This window comes from Hippoglossus stenolepis, chromosome 13, assembly GCF_022539355.2.
Source record: "Hippoglossus stenolepis isolate QCI-W04-F060 chromosome 13, HSTE1.2, whole genome shotgun sequence".
Lineage (NCBI taxonomy): Eukaryota > Metazoa > Chordata > Actinopteri > Pleuronectiformes > Pleuronectidae > Hippoglossus > Hippoglossus stenolepis.
The window spans coordinates 14,078,333-14,096,950 of NC_061495.1; the positions used below are offsets into that span (position 1 = coordinate 14,078,333).

At 40.8% G+C, this 18,618-nt stretch overlaps 2 protein-coding genes across 6 annotated transcripts in view; one reads left to right on the plus strand and one right to left on the minus strand.

Moving 5' to 3' along the window:
* Nucleotides 1-13,402, minus strand: part of hs6st3b (heparan sulfate 6-O-sulfotransferase 3b) — a 63,264-nt gene extending 49,862 nt beyond the window's left edge. The window contains exon 1 of the mRNA XM_035173820.2: nt 12,312-13,402. Within this exon, the coding sequence (XP_035029711.1) occupies nt 12,312-12,856 (545 nt within the window). The 5' untranslated portion in view covers nt 12,857-13,402. The remainder of the gene's footprint in view (nt 1-12,311) is intronic.
* Nucleotides 13,403-15,783: 2,381 nt separating this feature from the next.
* uggt2 (UDP-glucose glycoprotein glucosyltransferase 2) overlaps nt 15,784-18,618 on the plus strand; it is a 36,835-nt gene continuing 34,000 nt past the window's right edge. For 4 of the 5 annotated variants that reach the window (XR_004698127.2, XM_035174056.2, XM_035174059.2 and 1 more), the window contains exons 1-4: nt 15,784-15,899; nt 16,288-16,438; nt 17,500-17,582; nt 17,705-17,835. Coding sequence is in view for 4 of the 5 variants with exons in the window: in XM_035174056.2 (XP_035029947.1) it covers nt 16,314-16,438; nt 17,500-17,582; nt 17,705-17,835 (339 nt within the window). In the remaining variant the exon portion in view is untranslated. The other variant, XM_035174058.2, reaches the window with a different exon arrangement.

Below are 18,618 nucleotides of genomic sequence, written 5' to 3' on the forward strand. Positions count from 1 at the left end.
GACAAGTAGAGCGCTTACCTCAGCCAAGAGCCTAACAGACCCCTCGAATTGAATCAAGCTGCACCAAACACACTCATAGATATCAGCTCTCTAAACATGACGGAATTTTTTCATCAAGATCCATGAAATATTCTCAGAGAATTTAACGAAAATGCTGCAAAACGCCCTCTCTCCTAATGATAAAGAAAGTGAAAAACAATGTCTGGATCCACACCAAAATTGTAATGGATTCCTGCCCGTCATTCCGCCAAGTTTCATGAAAATCTGTTCACAAACCAACCCACAAACAAGAGGACGGGGTAAAAACATAACCTCATTGGTGAACGTGATTAAAAGGTGCTCTTGCTTTACATGCTGGCTTTATGTTAAATTCTAAATTGAACAGTAATGAAGACAAGTATCTGTCTTTAACTAAGTGCACTGCCGCTCGAATATCCGTAATCATTTCCCAAAACAAACAAGGAACAAGCACCTATTTATAAATGCAGGAATTTAGGAGGCAATCTGGACTGCAATCTGTTCAGTGAGATTATTCCAATCTCTCCCGCAGCACGGCTGACTGATGCAGCGGCACAAGGAAGACGCAGGAGACATCAGCGGTAAAGATGTTATACAGTCAACATCTTTTATTGATTACTATTTTATTGCATATGTGCCAGAAGATGTTGGATCGCCAGCACAATGTAAAGGTGACTCTACCTGTGCTCACACTGTGAATGTGCTAGGTGCTCAGTCAACCATTGAGTCCAAATTGGGGGAGCAGTCAGAGCGAAGCAGGCGGCCCGAGCTAACCTCCCCACAGTATAACTTACCTGTCACCAGCTTGGCCCACATAAGGACAGATGACTTCTCCCCGGGTTGTTATAATAAATCAACTACAGAGGTGGTTATTCCTGGCACTGCCCCCTCGTCCGCTCTTACAGGTATCAGTCGAGAAACAACACCGCTCTGCTGGAGTTTTCCCGTGTCACTGTTCACTGGTACGTCAATGCTTCAAGTAAACGACATACACGGCCAGTCGCCCACACACAGGCAAGAAAAATTCCTCTGTGAATTAAAAAGGAAGCTCACCAGGTCTGCCTTCTTGATGTGATTGCAGAACATTTTGTTTTGCTCTTCTTTTCTGTGATTCTTGGAATTACAAAAATACCAAAAATACAAACTGAGCGCTAATTAAAACATAAGGTTTGCCTCTTTACTTTGACTCTTGAGTCTAAAAGTGGTGACACAACCGGTGGAAAATACTGAGTCTGAGGCCAAATATTTGTAGAACACAGCATAAAAGAAGCACCAGCCAATTGTCTTCAAAGCAGTTTCAGGAACTTGCTGATCAGGCAGCTCCTGATCAACAAACACTTAAGAATTTATGGTAGAAGAAATATTCAAGTTTCTCACAATTACCTTTTTATGGACTGTTTAAAGCACAGAGGTAGAATGTTCTTTTCTCAATTAAGGGGAAAAGAGAGCCAAAGTTAATTGCCCCTCTGATAACAGGAGCACTTGCGCGGCACAGACACCAAACAGGCCTCATGGGGACATTAAACACAGGATCTTTGAATTGCTGCACCAGCTGACTCATTCTCATCACACTGATGACTGCATTTAACTAGATCAGTATGAGGTGCTTTGCTTCTCTTCTTTTTTACTCCAGTCTAGGGGGTGATCACAGCCTGATCACAAGCTGACTGGGAAGTGGGAGTTAAGATCCATGACAGCACATCTGGGATCCGAGCGTCGTGATGTCACATGGTTCAGAACTAGCACAGGGTATTTATCACGTGTAATGATAAAGATCAAAAATGAGAAAACAGCCAAGTCTTCATAGTGTCATTGGTTTAAGAGAGAAAACTGAGGCACAAAGAATGCTCTACATTTCGGTTCCTGTTACGACAATGTCAGTTCTTACAAGATCTAAAGGCTCATTTATGCTGCCTTTATGCATGAAAAGATGAAATAATGTAATGTCACTTTCGAAACATAAATTAATCCGTTGCATTGGCATGGTTGTGAAGCAATACATAAACTAGAGGGTAGCGCACGGTTGAGAGTGTCTGACATAAAAAACATGGCAGCATTGGAGGAGGTTATGATAATTTATATCTTAAGAAAGAAGCAAAAGTGGATGCGTTGTAAACAATGATCCAACCACAGAGTCGCAGTCTCTCCTGAAAGATCTTTCATTGTGGAAATTTATTTCCCATGTCATATGGTCTTCTTGCTTAAGCTATCAGCTACACTGCCCCCCAGAATTTCTGGTGGTACTGCTCCATTTGGTCGGTTTCATCCGTTTCCGGAAGACTTAACGAGATGTGCACAGATACCGACAAAATGAACGTTTTGTCCGTATGAATGGACAAAATGAAAGTGTAAAGGTGAGTATGGACAGAAAGCTCCGTCCATTTCCGTAAACGTATCTCGAGTATAAATGAGCCTCAAGTCTCCCCAAGTCAGCTCCCAGAAAACTGTGGATCACAAAGGTCGGAGCCAACCTCTTGACCAAATGTCACACTTTAATCACACTATAAAAGCTGAATCAGGCAATTGGAGACTCATATTTGCCAGACCAGCAAGTATTTGACAGCGGCAGCAAAGCTACAAGAATGCTCTGGCGAGCCGCATGGCTTTCATTAACTAGAGTGGCTTTTAGAGGAGGACACTAACTTCCATCCATACTACATCTCAAACAGTCCCAAGCCAAATGGACAAAGACAAATATTCATTATAACTCATACACATGCAAAGCTTATTCATCTTTCCCAAATGGTAATACTGCAATGGCCTATAAGGGCTTACAGTTATTCAATCAATGTGCCCTGAGCAGTAATGCGTGAAGACAACTCAGGGCTCCCTGTTTGGTGCATCATGCATCAAGCAGCAGATTTCTGTGTGGAACTGGGGCAGCAACGGAAGACAGACATTACATGGCAAAAAAAAGAAATCTTCCTGATTTAAATTTCTGAAAACTGGGTACACACTCACATAAAGTAATACACATCTTTACTCAGCAAAGCATTGTGTGAGAAAACAAGGATTACCCTGGAGATTCTAGTCAGGGGAAAAGATTATTCTGACTCATAGCTCTTAAAGTTTGTCTCATCATCTGAGCACAATTTCCTCCAGTTTTTCTGCAGTATGAAACTATTGTATTACTTCCTATTTTTAAGTGCTCTGACAAAATGTTTAATGAAACCTGCACGCGTCAGGATTCATCTGGAGTTGCGCCTGATAATTGTAAATCCAATATTCACTTTGTTCAAACATTCACTCTGTTTTTGGTCTCTACCGCCTCTTCAATTAAATATCTAGTCTTTCAGCTTCTGAACACTCCACTGTCTGTACGGCTGCGCTGGGCAGGTCTTGGTTTTTTTTGACCTTTTTTGATTGTGTCTGGAAACAAGGTTAAGAAGCACAGAGTGAAATAAAACAAAAGTTGTGTGCTGAGCAGAACTGAGGAGAGCTGCAAAGCTGGGTGATAAAACCGTTTATTCATTACCACAAGCAGTCCCTTGTCCATTATACTTGATCATTGCATCTATTATTGTCAAAAATATTAATTAGAGCAGCTCTTACGTTTTTAACATAAATAAATGAATCTGCCCCATTTAACCCAGGCCTTATAGCCTTTCTTGTAAAGTTGACTTTAAATGTGAAACACGTAAGTAGTGTATGTTTAAACAGCCAATGTGATGGAGGGAAGATGGTTGAAGCAAAGAGGTACAGGAACCACTTTAGGAATTTCATTTCATAGTTCTTACCCCTGAGAGTCCATCTGTTTGATATAGTATCAAACCTCTTATCAAATATTAATGTCCGAGCCCAAACCAACAGTCGGACAAGGTTAAGTTAAGCATGAGCTCTTCTTCTCAACCTCCGCTGGAATATCGGCTTCAAACTATTCTCTTTCTGCAAGCAAGTTCTGTTCCTCTTGAAAAATGAAAAATAGCACTCCACAATTTGTCTGCCATTGTCTAATTGGGACAACACTGACTTCCTTCACAGCTTCATTTTCTGTTTAACAATGGTGAACAAATGACTGGTATATGCTGTCGCACTCTCTCTAGAGGTAACACTTACAGTAATTATCAAACCAACTGCGACTACCGCTCAGGCCTGCCAGCGATGACGACTTGAATTAATGACACATGAAAAGCAATATCAGCGCCCTGGAAGTTCAAGGCCTGCAAGGGCACTCTCAGCCTCCACACATAATAAACATCCCATCATTGTGGTGAGCACTTTGCCTCCCACATCTAAGAATATGACCAGAACTGTAAATCTGCTCAACTTTCCTCCCTCGGGTTCATCTGCGTCTGTGGGGGCTTCCATTACCCTGCTGCTTCACTTTGTCTCTTTGAGGTCTTTCAGTGTCACTCTCACACGAAGAAAGAGAAGAAAAGTCCATAAAATGTAACGAGAGAATCTATCAATTTACTGATCTTAATGTTTTTAATTAAATGTTCAAATTTGGGCTTTTCTGTCCTGCCTCACACATCCAACCGATATTCTCAACCATAGACTGTGTGAAGACAGACGACATGACGTGAAGCCAAATCATCTCGAACAACCCCTGGTGGCTGGCTGCTGTATAGGATATAAACAAACAACTCCTCCATGTTAGTAGATGGGACATGTGCCAAACTTAGTCAAACTCCATGTTAAATAAACATTTCTCAAAGATGGTGTCTGTCATTTTAGGTAGTTGTTTTCACATCGATGTATATGCTCAGGTGTTAATTTTTCTGGTATGTTTGGTCTTATGATTAACAGCTGAGATGGACTCGCGGTTGGTTGAGTGCCTGTATCCAGGATATTTTTATACGGGAGGAAGGGGAGACGCGCCATCCAACTTAATGTACAGTCTATGTTCCCAATACAGGTTGGATATTTTAAGTAAGCTATGAATTAATACTTATTTTACCTTTATATCTTGAGGAGCTCAGAGGAAAATGGAAATATTACACTGTAGAGTTGAATGACAACAAGGCAAACTCAGTCTGATGAGAAGCCCACCATGTAATAATAGAACAGTTAGAGTGAAAAATTGTTTTCTGAACTGATATTTCCAAGAGAAGAGATATATAAGTTGTATGAAGTCAAATATACAGACAAGATATTGACTGTGTAGTTACCAAAGAATCTATGTGAGTGTCGGCAAATGTAAAATACAACAGCTCTCAGCATTCAAGTTCATTTGGGTCAGCTTAGTAATGAGTCCCTCCCACAAGCTGGTTCAGGGAGAAGCGCTGCAGTGGTACATGTCATGCACAGGTAGCAGACAGAGTGAGAGAAGCATGGTTTAGTGCTCAGAGCTGTAAGTATTAATGACCACACAGTAATTGCAGCTCTCTCTGCATCACTTGTTATGAATAAAATATGATGTGAAGTGTTTTTTCAGCCAAGGATCAGGCCGTGTCATCAGTGCGCCATGTAAATAATAACAATGTATTACTGCTCCTGCTGGACCGTTGGAGGAAAGATAGAGAATGTGAATAGGTTATTGTGGTGACTGGTGGCGGGGGGGGGGACCTTACTTCATAGATTTGCGGTTCTACGAAATAAGTAGATGAGATACACATAGTTTCAGATACTTATAAAGTTGCATAATTAAAGCAAGGAAACATGATTAATAAAGCATGATCTCAGCCAAGCAGATAATTCCTTTAAAGTAATGCTATCCATCATTCAAACTCTGAGCTGGAGTGACTATTAACACGCTGCTTTGAGACATGCACTGAACTCCGGATATTCTCCTGAAATTATCTGGAGGGGCCGTGTATGATAATAAAAATGTCCGAGTCAGTTGCCAAGGACATTCTATGCAGACTTTTTCCGGCCAGCTCCCCAGTAAAGACGTTGGCGAATGTTACAATACAGCAGGATATTGTCCTGAGAATAAACAGAGAGTGAGTGGGCATGTTGATGACGTTTCTAACATGCAACACATGAAAAAACAACAAAACAAAAGAAATATATCTCATCAAAATATCTCCATATGTTCCATACACGTATGTCAAAGTCTGGGTTGTCTCACCCGCAGACACACACACTGACACCAACTCAGCTGACGTCTCTGAGACGCTACAGTTTAAATGTCCATTTGTTTGAAATGACCGCCACAATATCACGATGGCACCGTCCATCAGCCCAACTACTTCCAATAAAAGCGTTTGAAAGAATCTGAAAAGGAATTGAGATAAGAACAAAACCAAAATCAATGCAATCTTCATAATCAAGAGTGATACTTAAATGTCCTATTTTCTAATTCTTCTGTCTTTTTATTCTGATTCACACTGCAGACACCCTTGGTAACACCGTTCTCCCAGTCTACGTAACATCAACCTTAGAGGAGACTGCGACGCAAACATCCAGAATCACAGCGGACGACATCTTCCTCTGCCGCTGCTTAATAGGCACATCTCTCGCTCTCTGCGTTTCATCAAAGAGGGGCATCGAGTGTCCGTATTTTACCCGTGTTCTGGCTCGGGTCTCTTTGTACTTCTAAACCGAGCATTCATTATGCATAAGCAACAAGAAAGTTGCTAATGAAGATTTTTTTAATTGATAAAAACTGCAACATCAGCATCTGCATGGAATTACCATGAGGCCACAGTTAAAAGGGAGGGAACTAAGACGAACTGAAAAGGGGGACAAAGGCAGACTGTCCAATGAGGGTCGACTCTCAAACGTATTTATATTGATGCAGCTGCTCTGAATATTGTCCACATCCTCCGTGTGGATGTTTATGGTCTAAACAAATCATAAATTGATGCACCTGCCAAACAGGTAGGAAATGGATGAAGCAGGATAAAATAAAACAGACCGGTTTGCTTCTGAAAAGCAAACAACTATAAAAACCAATCAATTGTTAATTTGGTGTCTCTACATTTATTGAAATTTCTCTTGATTGTATTTTCAAACCAAACTCCCATTTTCAACGACACGTAGTGACAAAAATGTCTTCATGAATTGAAATGTAGGCAGGAGATAATTTACTTGTTTGTAATTACTAGCTCGACAATTAAAAGGTGTGCACTGTGCAAACACTGCTGCGCACCACTGACTATATTAGTTACTGAAAAAATACCTCCTCAATATCTTCAATTTCCATGTGAGCATCTTTTAATCTTGCTGGGGTTGATTGGGAGGATGTAGCTGTGTTTGTCTGATACCACTCATACTAATTTAAAAAAGAATTATAATACATTTATTATAATATAATAATACAGGATGGTTTGATAAGCATCTGATTGTTCATGAAAACACAGAGAGAGAGAATACTATGGCTTTGTACAAGGATGAGTCATTTACATCTGTCCGCGTGTGACAGCTTTATCTAATGTCGACTTAAATTTGTACCTATTTTTTGTTTTTGTTTATTTTTATAATTTCTATTAATGTTTAACAATAGTGTCTCTTTTGATTTGCGAGCAGCAGGAACAGCGCGACCTGTCGTACAAATGTTTATACGAGCAGGAAAGAGAATCACAGCATAAACTACTGAAAACAAGTTTATTTCTACATTTTAATATGGTTATTCAACATGTTTTTGACCTCAAAGTATTGATACTAAATGGAGAATAAATATTTAGTATTAAACTGTGAAAATTAATTGCAGGATTTTCCACCGGCCGACGTTGCTGTTTCACGTCATACCCATAACCCTAACCCATTTACGTTGTTATGGACACAAAGAAAATACACCGCGCCTTTTTTTCTTTTCCTGATGATCTCACTAGTCCTCTACATAGTAAAGTAGGGGTTAGTAGTTAGGACGCGTGTTCCTGTTACCTTCCCTGCTACCTGCTTCAAGGTACCTGTTACTTGTCTGCTTATATACCTGTTCTTCTTCATTTATTTTTATTAAAGTAGCTTCACTGCATCTGTGAACTACCTGTTTGACGGTTTGACAGCGCTGGGCTGCTCCTTGGCTGAGCTCCTACCACCCGCTGTGATTTTTGTATGAATGGTGTTGTCATGCATGAATGTTTTTGTGTTCTGGTCCAATGACCTTGGCACTACACGGAAGCTGCCTCTTCTCAGTGTCTCTGATTCATGTGTCTCTTCCACCATTAATGACATGACTGCTGCAGAAATATCTTAAATTGTTTTTTTTTCTAAATCATGATCAGATGGGAGAGTTTGACAGAACTGTGAGATAAACAAATGTACTATTATTGTCTATCATCCACAGGGGACATTTAAAATGAATGTGGCTGATATTTGCTCATGTACAATTCTGTGGACATTAAACTTAGATGATAATAAAGATATTTATACATGGAAGATTGGACAGCCCTACGTCTTATACAGCTGATTTATTCAAGGTGTATATTGTAAGCTTCACTGGAGACTTCCGGCTGTATGTTTGATAATCACATTTCCTCACCTCAGACCTGCAGCTGTATCAATAAAACTGTGGTTGTTGTTTTTTTTCTAATCTCAATGACATATTCTGACGGTACAAGGATGGAAACCGAGGGTAAAATATTGCAGAAACTGAATAAGGTTGCTCTCAATTCAATAGAAGACAACATCAAATGTTTCTCTGATATTGACCTGCAACCTTTTACTACACATGCAAATACTCTTCAGAAGACATGGTTTACTCAGACCTTGCGTTATGCATTGGTATATATATTGGTAAAAACAAATTCTTCCTTGTTTTGTGATCTGGTGTCATACTGAATAAAGTGCATTTGGAAACTATGCAGACTCCTTTACTCTTTTTTTATTCCAGCCTTAAAGCAAAATAGATTTTTAGACATTTAGTCATTTAAAATTGAAAAAGAATCATTTATATGGACACAAAACTTAATTTATATGGACACAATATTCCAATATTAACCCAATCATACAATAGCATTGTAAATTACATTGTTTCAAGTTGGGGTTTGAAAACTGGCGGAATATCGCTGGACGTAATGACATAGTGGAAGCAATCATGATATGATGAGTCATAATCAGACTATGCTTTGTAACATGTTAACGGGAATAGGAATGGAATATTCCATTACCAACACATGTAAAGACCATGACCAAAATAAAGTCTTATTCTAAATAAGATCAATGGTTGGATTATTGGTGTATATGTATATGTAGTATAGTTGGTGACATAAGTATTCAGAACCTTTGCTCTGACAAGCACTTGACTGGAGTCCACCTGTGTTAGAGTCAATTGATTGGGTATGATTTAAATAGTCCCACATGTCTATCTCACGTCTCACAGATGATCATGCATGTCAGAGCAAGCTATAACGTTGAATGAACGGCTGTGGGGCTCAGAGACAGGATTGCGTCAATGGAGTAATGAATGTAAATTGGTGAGGGATTATTTTTAGGGCTGCAACAAAACAATGTGGAAAAAGTAAATGGATCTGAATACTTAGAAATGTAAGTCAGAAAGGATTTCAGCCCTCCACAATGCCGGCCTCTGAAATGACATGGTAGGAAGGCAATCTGCTCAACAAGCCCGGCTTCATCCAGCTGAACATGGCTGAAACCATGATTCTCTCTCCCCACGCAGAGAGCAACTTCAGACGACATCACTTAGAAGTATGTTTCTCCAGAAAACACCCCTGAAGAAACCCAGCCTAGCTGTACCTGCTCCACTTCTGCCGCTCACTGACTGACGGCACACTCCAGAGGAACCACGCTGCAGGACACACACACTGATCCGGGCTGACGCGGCTGACCTTTCTGCGCGGCTGGTTCGCTGTGCTGCGCTCCCTAGCCCGGCTGAAAAGGCCATGCAGTGCCATGCAGGCAGGGCCATCGCAGCCCACCACGCCCCACCTCCACCTCTCGGTGCCACCTCAGGAGCTGGCAAGGTGAATGGCTGAGACTGCAGAAAAGACAGCCACTCAATCTGAGAGCCTTTCAACCAGATAACAAGGGCATGCCATCTGAATTTGGCAGTGATGTATGATTGGTATTCCCCATTGCACCCTTAGGTGGCATAAAGATTTTTCTAGAAGTGGATTATTTTAGTTTCCATTACAAATTATGTATTTTGCAGTGCAAAGGAGTAAATGCTTTTCTGTATTGCTTTGGCCTTATATCATTTAGTATATTTTAATTAAGGCATCGCTTATACACAAAATGATGATGAAGATGAAATTTGCATAATGCTTTTAGTCATCCCTCTTAGGAAATGTGCCGCGTGCAGTGGATGCTTAGCGAGGGGTCTAACGGGTGCGTCTGCCAACAGTCATGGTCGAGGCAGAATCATCTCAGAATAGATGCAGCGGGAGCCCACTAAAGAACAAGGGGCGAGGGGACGGTAAGTGCAGAATAGATGCTGCAGCTGTGAAATGAAGAGCTGTCACATCCAGTGAGCACTTTCCAGAGTAAAGGAAATACTTGGCACAGCAGAAATAAATCATGTGCTCTTGTAGTTTCAGTGTGTGATTGTATTTTTCCAAACAGAGAAGGAAATTGTTCGATGTTCAAAAATGCAGCGTGTGCCTGGAAAGATATTCTGTTTACTTGTGAGAGAATCTTTGAGGATTTATGACCGACTGATGGATGTTTAACATTTGGATTCATGGACAGATGTGATGCTATCAAAAGTTAGTGACTCCAAAAACAATCACTGCATTGAAAAATACATACGTGCATCCACTCAGCTGAGTGAGGACATGCACAAACTGTATACAATGCATGCAATGAAATGTATTTCCATCTGCAATTACTGCTGAAAAACAGCTAATGCATTGCACATGAAGTGGTTCTTAGCTTTTCCTCTCAGATAACTTCATCATCTTGCAATAATTCGAACTCCTGAGATGATGCGGCATCAAATATCAAGCCTGAATGTGGTGCGATAGTAGCGACTACAATATTTTCTGGCCATTTTCCATAGCTGCAATTAGAGCTTTGATCCAGCGACAATGAAACCACCACAGGGTTGTGGAACATTTGAACCGTGTAATTTCTTCCATGAAAGGTGAGTTCTGTAGACGGCTCTGAACTATTGGTAAATGACAGTCAGGGGGAATAACGGCAGCAGCTGGGCAGGAACAAGTTCACTGTGTGTGAAGGGCTGATGTGAGCACAAAGGACAAACATGGGTGATTTATACGATGGTCGAGCAAACAAAAGGTTATCCGGAATGCTGTTTTGGTGTTTTCTATCACTGTGTGATGCACAGTGCAATGCAAATGTAAAGAATCCGATGCTGGGTGATTGGACTTGTTTTACAGTATCTGTTTGTGGAAACTTACAGTAGTCACTGATATAGACTGCTGATAGAAAGTTATGGCTCTATTGTTCCACACTTCCTGACTTAACTACAATATATCTCTTCCGGTGGAGATTGTGAGTGAGCACCCATTCCATCCTGGGCCATGTTCCATCGCCGCTCACTTCAAGGCTCAAGACTGAAGTCTGGATTAGAGGTTAAGGACGCATATTAACGCCAGGTGTGAACAGGGTCAAAGTTACGTGTGGAATGAATCATGAGGCCCCTGTGGTTTTGGGGCCACAAAGCATGAGTATTACAGATTTGTGACCCTGGGAGTACAGTGTGGGGACCACAGTGACTTTAGAGGACATTACCATGACTTGCATTGATTTCCTGTAGACTTACTCAAACCTTAACTATAGTTACGGAAACCTAACCTCAACCAAAACATTATTTTTGCCCCTATAATGTGACTGGGCCACTACTTGGACCACACACACACACACACACACACACACACACACACACACACACACACACACACACACACACACACACACACACACACACACACACACACACACACACACACACACAGTTGTGTATCCATTACTTTGAAGGACCTTATATTTCCTTCAGTGATTTTCTGGAGACTTAACCTTAACCATAACCTTAACCACCTTAACCATAGTTACTACTTGTCTAAACCCTACCCTTATCCCTGCTCTTTGCCCGAGACTTAACCTAAACCTAAACTTCACTTACCCTTAAAACCCTAGCATTTAATGGTTTACATTATGGGCACTCTCTTTTTGTCCCATAGGAAAGACAAGTCCCCACAGTGTTGCTGTTTAAACAGATTTACTCAACATGAATACCGGGACACCACACACACACACACACATACGGACTCATCGTGACTTTGAAGGACGTTATATTTACTTACAGTGATTTCCTGGACACTTACTCTAACCTTACTACTTGTCTTAAACCCTTAACCTAACCTTAACTTAGGGTCAATGTGCCTTCATTTAAATATTTAATAGTTTAAACAGATTTACTCAACATGACTAATACCTGGACCACACACACACACACACACACACACACACACACACGCACTCTGTACCTCTTGTTCCTCTGGGCCTCCTTCTTATCCATAATGACGGGCACACAGTTCGTCAGCTCGGTCCAGTCTGCGTGCAGCCCGCAGCTCCAGCCCGTGGAGAAGCGGGAGAAGAGCCAGGACTCGTCTCTGCCCGGCCGGTGACATGTGCACTTCTTCTGGCCCGGCTTGCAGTCGCACGGCTGCTCCAGGCGAATATTCCTCACCAGGTGCCTCCCGAAAGTGGTGCCCCCGGTCTTCTGGATGTGCAGGAACGCGATCACGTCGTCCCCTTTGATGTTGAACTCCACGTGTCTGTCCAGGTCCCGCTCGGTGAAGTTGAATTTGGAGGGCAGCTTCGCGGGGCTGTCGTCCTCCAGGTCCTGGTCCCTGTAGAAATCGTCCGTGTCCTGGTCCGGGCTGGAGAGCAGGCTCACCCCCTTCAGCTTCTCCCCGGGCTTGAAGTGGCACGAATTGCTGCCTGCGGGACATATATACTGGTAACCAATCATAACAAACAGCACCGCCAGGATAGGGACCAACATGAGCTTACTGGATCTATCATCCATTGTATCGAGGAGAGTGTCTTCATTCCATTACTGTGAATCAGAAGCGTGCATTTCTCCTCTGGATCAATACCCCTCCATGCCTCAAGGCACATTAAAGGTGCATTTTATTTAAGTGCATCATGTTCATGAAATATCCAGAGACACATAATCTGCACACAAAAGCACGGGTCCGCCTATTTGCTCTGTTCTTCTGCACTGCGCTGTAAATCTTGTCCAAAGTCCACATTCATGGCATTGAAAATGTTTGTCTGTCCAACTTCTGCAGCCGACTCCCATGCTCCGGTGTCAAGTTGAAAATTGATGCAATAAAGAGGAGTTTTTTTCTCACGAATAGTTTTGTTTTAAATCGCAGCGGCAGCAGGATTCGGACTCATTCCTGCAGAGACGTCGCACGGCTCGTCTCGCGGTGACGGGCTGGATCCGGCAGCATCCTGCACATCAGCATCCGCTGACCGCCTGTGCAGACTGAAGCAGTGACTGTGAGAGGATGCTGCATCCCATCCGACAGACCAGGCTATATGCGTTATATGCTCTCATCGTGCTGCTGGTGGTTGGGGGATGCGAAAAGCCCCCCCACACACATCCCATATCCCGTCTAGCCCGTAATCTCGTTCAACACGCAGCAAAGCCAGAAAGTGACACTGAACTGAGACAACACGGAGATTTAAGCACTTATAAATACTAAATCCGGCTGTAACTTTTTTTCTTTTTTTTCGTTGAGGCGCATTCATTCGAGTGTGACCTCTGGTGATTAAAGAGAAAGCACTGCCCTCTGATTACAGCCTGCACGGTTGCCAGTTTTAAGAGTACAGACTTATTTAATAGTCCAATAATGTCCAGTATCTGCTGAAAACGCAGTAGTGTTAGGAAAAGCAATTAAAAGTGAATAAGCCACTTCCTCTGCAGCAGTAAGTCATAATAAAAGAATAATCTATCTATCTATCTATCTATCTATCTATCTATCTATCTATCTATCTATCTATCTATCTATCTATCTATCTATCTATCTATCTATCTATCTATCTATCTATCTATCTATCTATCTATCTATCCATCTACCTATCCATCCATCCATCCATCCATCCATCCAAATGTTTTTATTTGAATTATGTGTAATTTAGTAGCCTAATTAGTATTCCTCTTTCATTAAGTCACCTAATCTTGGATTTAATTAAGCACTACGGCAAATGCTGCATGTGCTATGAGTTCATTAGTATTTAAAATGTCACCAGTGGCCAACTGCCAAAACATGAAATGGAGAAAGGTAGCAGAAACTCGAACCTTTGAAATTATGCCAAAATTGGGATTAAATGGACAGCCCACCCATTTTATACAGGAGTGTTAGTTCACTGGGGGAAGTACAACTCAAGCCACAGAAATGCCATCTGCAGATGGGAGGAACTATGCAGAAAATCCCCCTGAGAATGTCATCAAGGCTTATTTAGGTATTGAAACTGTAATTTTTCTTTTAACAGAAAAGCTTTAAAAGACAGTTGCTTGCAGTCACAAAGAAGTGAATATTTGCTATGGTTGCCAGGTAGTCATAAACAATAAGGTTGTTATCCTTGCATCTTCTGCAATAGTTGATTTCGATAATGCTTTTCAAAATGTGTTTCGCATAAATTCACCAACTTTATGAAAGTCAAGCCCAATATCACAAATCATAAAATTGACTATACGGAACTTTTCCAAGTCTAATGCACATGCCATTCTTTATCCTTGACTCTCACGTTGGAATAAGGACAAAATTCCCCATCGTGGATGAAAAGAACCTCCCCTCCATGGCAGATGTACAATAAATGTAGTGTGTTATAAAACTCTTAAAACTCATATGCAGACGTAATGGTCTACGTCTTGACATTAGCTCATAGTAAAACTTATGTTACTTTATCTGTGACTACATGATACCTGAGAACATGCAAAGAGTGGAGTAAAAATCGTGCAAAAATTTTACAAGCTAGTGGAGTGAGTAACTCCATTCAATAACATTAATATCAAATTTTACATACTTTTGAAAACAGGCCTACTATAAGTATTTAAGGTGAACTGTTTGAGATCAGAAAGGTAAAATTATGAAAGCAGAGGTTCAAACCAGTTCGTTATAGATTAATGTATGCGAAATTCACCAAGAATGATCAAAGACGGGACTAAGTATGAAATCTCAGCACAGATTCATCACATCAAAACCAATCTACACATTAATTCTCATTTTCGTACTAATAATACACTTTTTTTCCCGAAAAAAATCTGAATTAAAAGGCGCCTGCTAAAATTGATGCTGAAACTTTGTAAGATACTTCTTTAAACAACATTTCTATTGTATGTTGAACAAAAGGAAGCCTTTTCTCCCTGTATATCACCGACAATAGCAGACCAGTCTGTTACTGAAGTTCCTTCAAAATATCCATACTTTTAATTTACATGAGCTAAAATGTTTATTCTGAAATTACAATCCCTAACAATATAAGGAGGACCAGTGGAAACCACCATAAAAAGAAAATCTAACTATTTTTGTGTTTTTAGTGGCTCAACAAATTTTTGAAGGGATTCTGAATTAACCAAAACAACCAAAATCATTAGTAATGACACTGATTTCCTTTTTAATATAATGTGATCCTTATTACAGATAAATTATGTGTGTAGACTAAAATTGTGTTAATACTAATTAGCAGGTTGTTAAAAAAGTTGACCAACTCAACATTTCATTTTTTGAGACACAGTCACTACAGCTTCAGCGTCTGTCTCTTTAGCTGTCTGCCGTTGTGCCAGATTAAAATCCCTCTATAGCATCATGTTTTATTTAATTTGACACACGTTTATATTTACTCTGAACGTGAATATAATGTTAAAAGCTGTGCCTGAAAACAATTACACACAATGCGTGGTTTTTCACCGTGAGGTTTTTCCAGACGTGAGTAGCGGCCAGCTTCAGCCACCCGGATACCCAGGCAGCTTGCTAGCTGCACCGGTTAGCCAGCTAGCTTTCCCAAAATACCTACCTGGAGCTTTTGCTTTGTATGGAAGCGGCTAGCATCAGTTGGTGGTGAGGGATATATTATTGGAAACTTGCTATGTGCTACTACTCCCACTGTTATTTAACACAAGCGGTATTTGTTCGGGTTAAATCCCGCTAGCGTATCGTAACGTTTTCATTCACGGTTAAAGTTAACTTTGATCTGAACGCTACTCAACGTTAATCACGTCTTGTCACCTCGACGTGTTTTTCTCCCGCAGCTTCCTCAGCAACGTTGAATTTGTGAGGTTTTTAAACAGTTGTACGTTATTTTCTTTACATACATGTTGACCTAAGCGTCATTGTTTAGCAGTGTTGTGTTTTTCTGACAATAAGTCCCAGTAACTACGTGGCAGTGGCTCTCAAAGGGCACAGAGGAGCCGTGCTGACCCCCCCAGTGTGCTCCTTCTCTCCGCAGGCTCATGACACGTCGCCCCGGACATCATGAGGACTGTTATCGTGCTGTCACTGCTGCTGCTGAACATACATCATGTCACCGGGGCACCCAAAGGAGTCACTGCCAGCCTGAGAGCCAAATGGAGCATGACGCCTTTCCTCCTGGAGACGAGGTAACTCACCGTCCCCCTGGACCCGCTTTCAAACACATCTGCCCTGAACAGGGCTGTGTGGGGGCCCCTGTTCAATGTAGCTCCAATGGGAACTTTAGATCTTAGTAATTGGATGGGGAATATCCAGAGAAATAACGGTATTGTTTCTGGATAGAGGTGCTGCTGTTTCAGTTAGAGGTTATTATACCCTAATTACTAATCCGTGTTTCTAGTATTATTCAATTCAACTCATCAACAGATGATATGCACAAGGTTTCTGCTGGGTCTTAAACAGTCTAAAATTCAGCAATCTGAATGTTTAAATTGACCTAGATATGTTTAAATCTATTTTACCTAGATTTCTTGTGTCTTTGTGTATTTTTCTGTTTCTATGTTTATGCAGCACTTTATAAACTTGTTTTTGAAAAGTGCAGTGTAAATAAAGTTGTATTATTATTAAATATTTTGCACTAGGTCTTCAATACATTCAGGTATTAATCATGTTAAAGGTCATTTAACATTTCTTCTGTTGTGCTTTAGAGCAAGTTTTCTTTTTGCAAGAAATGTTTCCGTGGCGTGCACATTTTGTTATTGTTCTTTCTCAATGGTACGGATATTATTATACAACTACAAATAAGATCAACGTGGAACTGATAATCTACTACCGCCTTGGTCAGAATCTGTCTCGGTACAGTCAGCTTGACTGTGGGAAAGATGGATGCCTGTTGTCTCTGTCTGTAGTTTGTGAGATAATGTGGACGTTTCAAGGGTTATTCTCTAGTAGACTACTTCACCACAACTTCAATTAAGGGGAAGTGTAAGTAATTCCGGGACTCTGATCTTTCCTTCCAATGTGTTGTACTTGGCCTACGTCCTCAATTTCATTCATTATGGTCTTAAAAAAGTCTTAAATTATTCTTGATGAAACCCTGCTGTAAGGTCAGTGTGGTACTTCACATAGACACTATGGAGCCGACAAGATGGGCATAATTATTGCTAGAAAATCTAATATGATTATGTGGTCGGGCAGTCAGTTACTTTCTTATGCTGACTAATATCATCATTTTCTCATTTTCTTGCAGCGAATTTATTGCAGAAGACGGGAATGAAAAATTCTGGCAGTTTGTCGACACTGTGAAAGAACTCACTGTCTACAAGCAAGGAGGTATGTTTTTGGAAACCAAGACTTCAGAAGTATGCTAACAAATGATATATAATTTTGCACCACAAGAGGTGTTCTTCTCTTCTAAAAAGCCTCACTATTACAAATGTTGATGTATCTTGCAGAGTCTGTGCGCTCCTACTATAACTTGGTCATAAAGAAGGCTGGCCAGTTCCTCACGGATCTTCAAGTGAATCTTCTCAAATTTGCCCTGGCTCTACGGTGTCACTCACCAGCTGTTCATGCATCCCAGCAGGTATGTTATGATCAAATTCTTCCTACAAGCAGCTTCAGAATAAAGGAGAAGAGCAATTCTCCATCTCTTGTTATGGATGATTATATTGTCTCAAGCCAGGTTGCTCCGCAGGCCTTACTTTAGGTTTTTTCTCGACCACTTTGGGGCACAGCCATTAATGACGATAATTATAGTCGGACCACTGTGTTGAATCCTCCTCATCAATAACTTATTTTCTCACAACAATGCTCGGGTGTCTCTGTGGTTTCTTCCAGAATGTGTAATGATAATTATCTATAATTTATTCAGTGACAAGCAGAGTCATCCATGGTTCCCTTTGGATTACTCTCAGATGCCTTCATTTACATGCTCATTTATTAAAACGAATGAATGTGACTTTCAGCCTTTTTAGTTTAGCTTATTTCATGTTGTCATATGTAGCTTACAGGTTTCTCAAAATCCTTCATACTGCAGTTTTAGGCACCACAATTCTAGAATATGGACCCTGTAGATATAGGAGAGGACGACATCCTGCTCATACCAGGGAGAGAGGGTGGTCTTAAAAACGCATGATGGTTTGAAGGCAGGGAGAGGTGGACAGAGAGGACAGAGAATCGATGCTTATTTTCAATCCATAACCTCAGGGGCCCACTGTTTCCCACAGTGGACAAATATGAGACCTTAAAATCTCTGTTGTTAGGAAAAGCATAGTTGTGGAAGTTACTTACATTCTGGATTTTTGTAATACTTCCTGATTTACTTTACATTAATGTATTGTGTGGGACATTTATCTTTACTGTATAT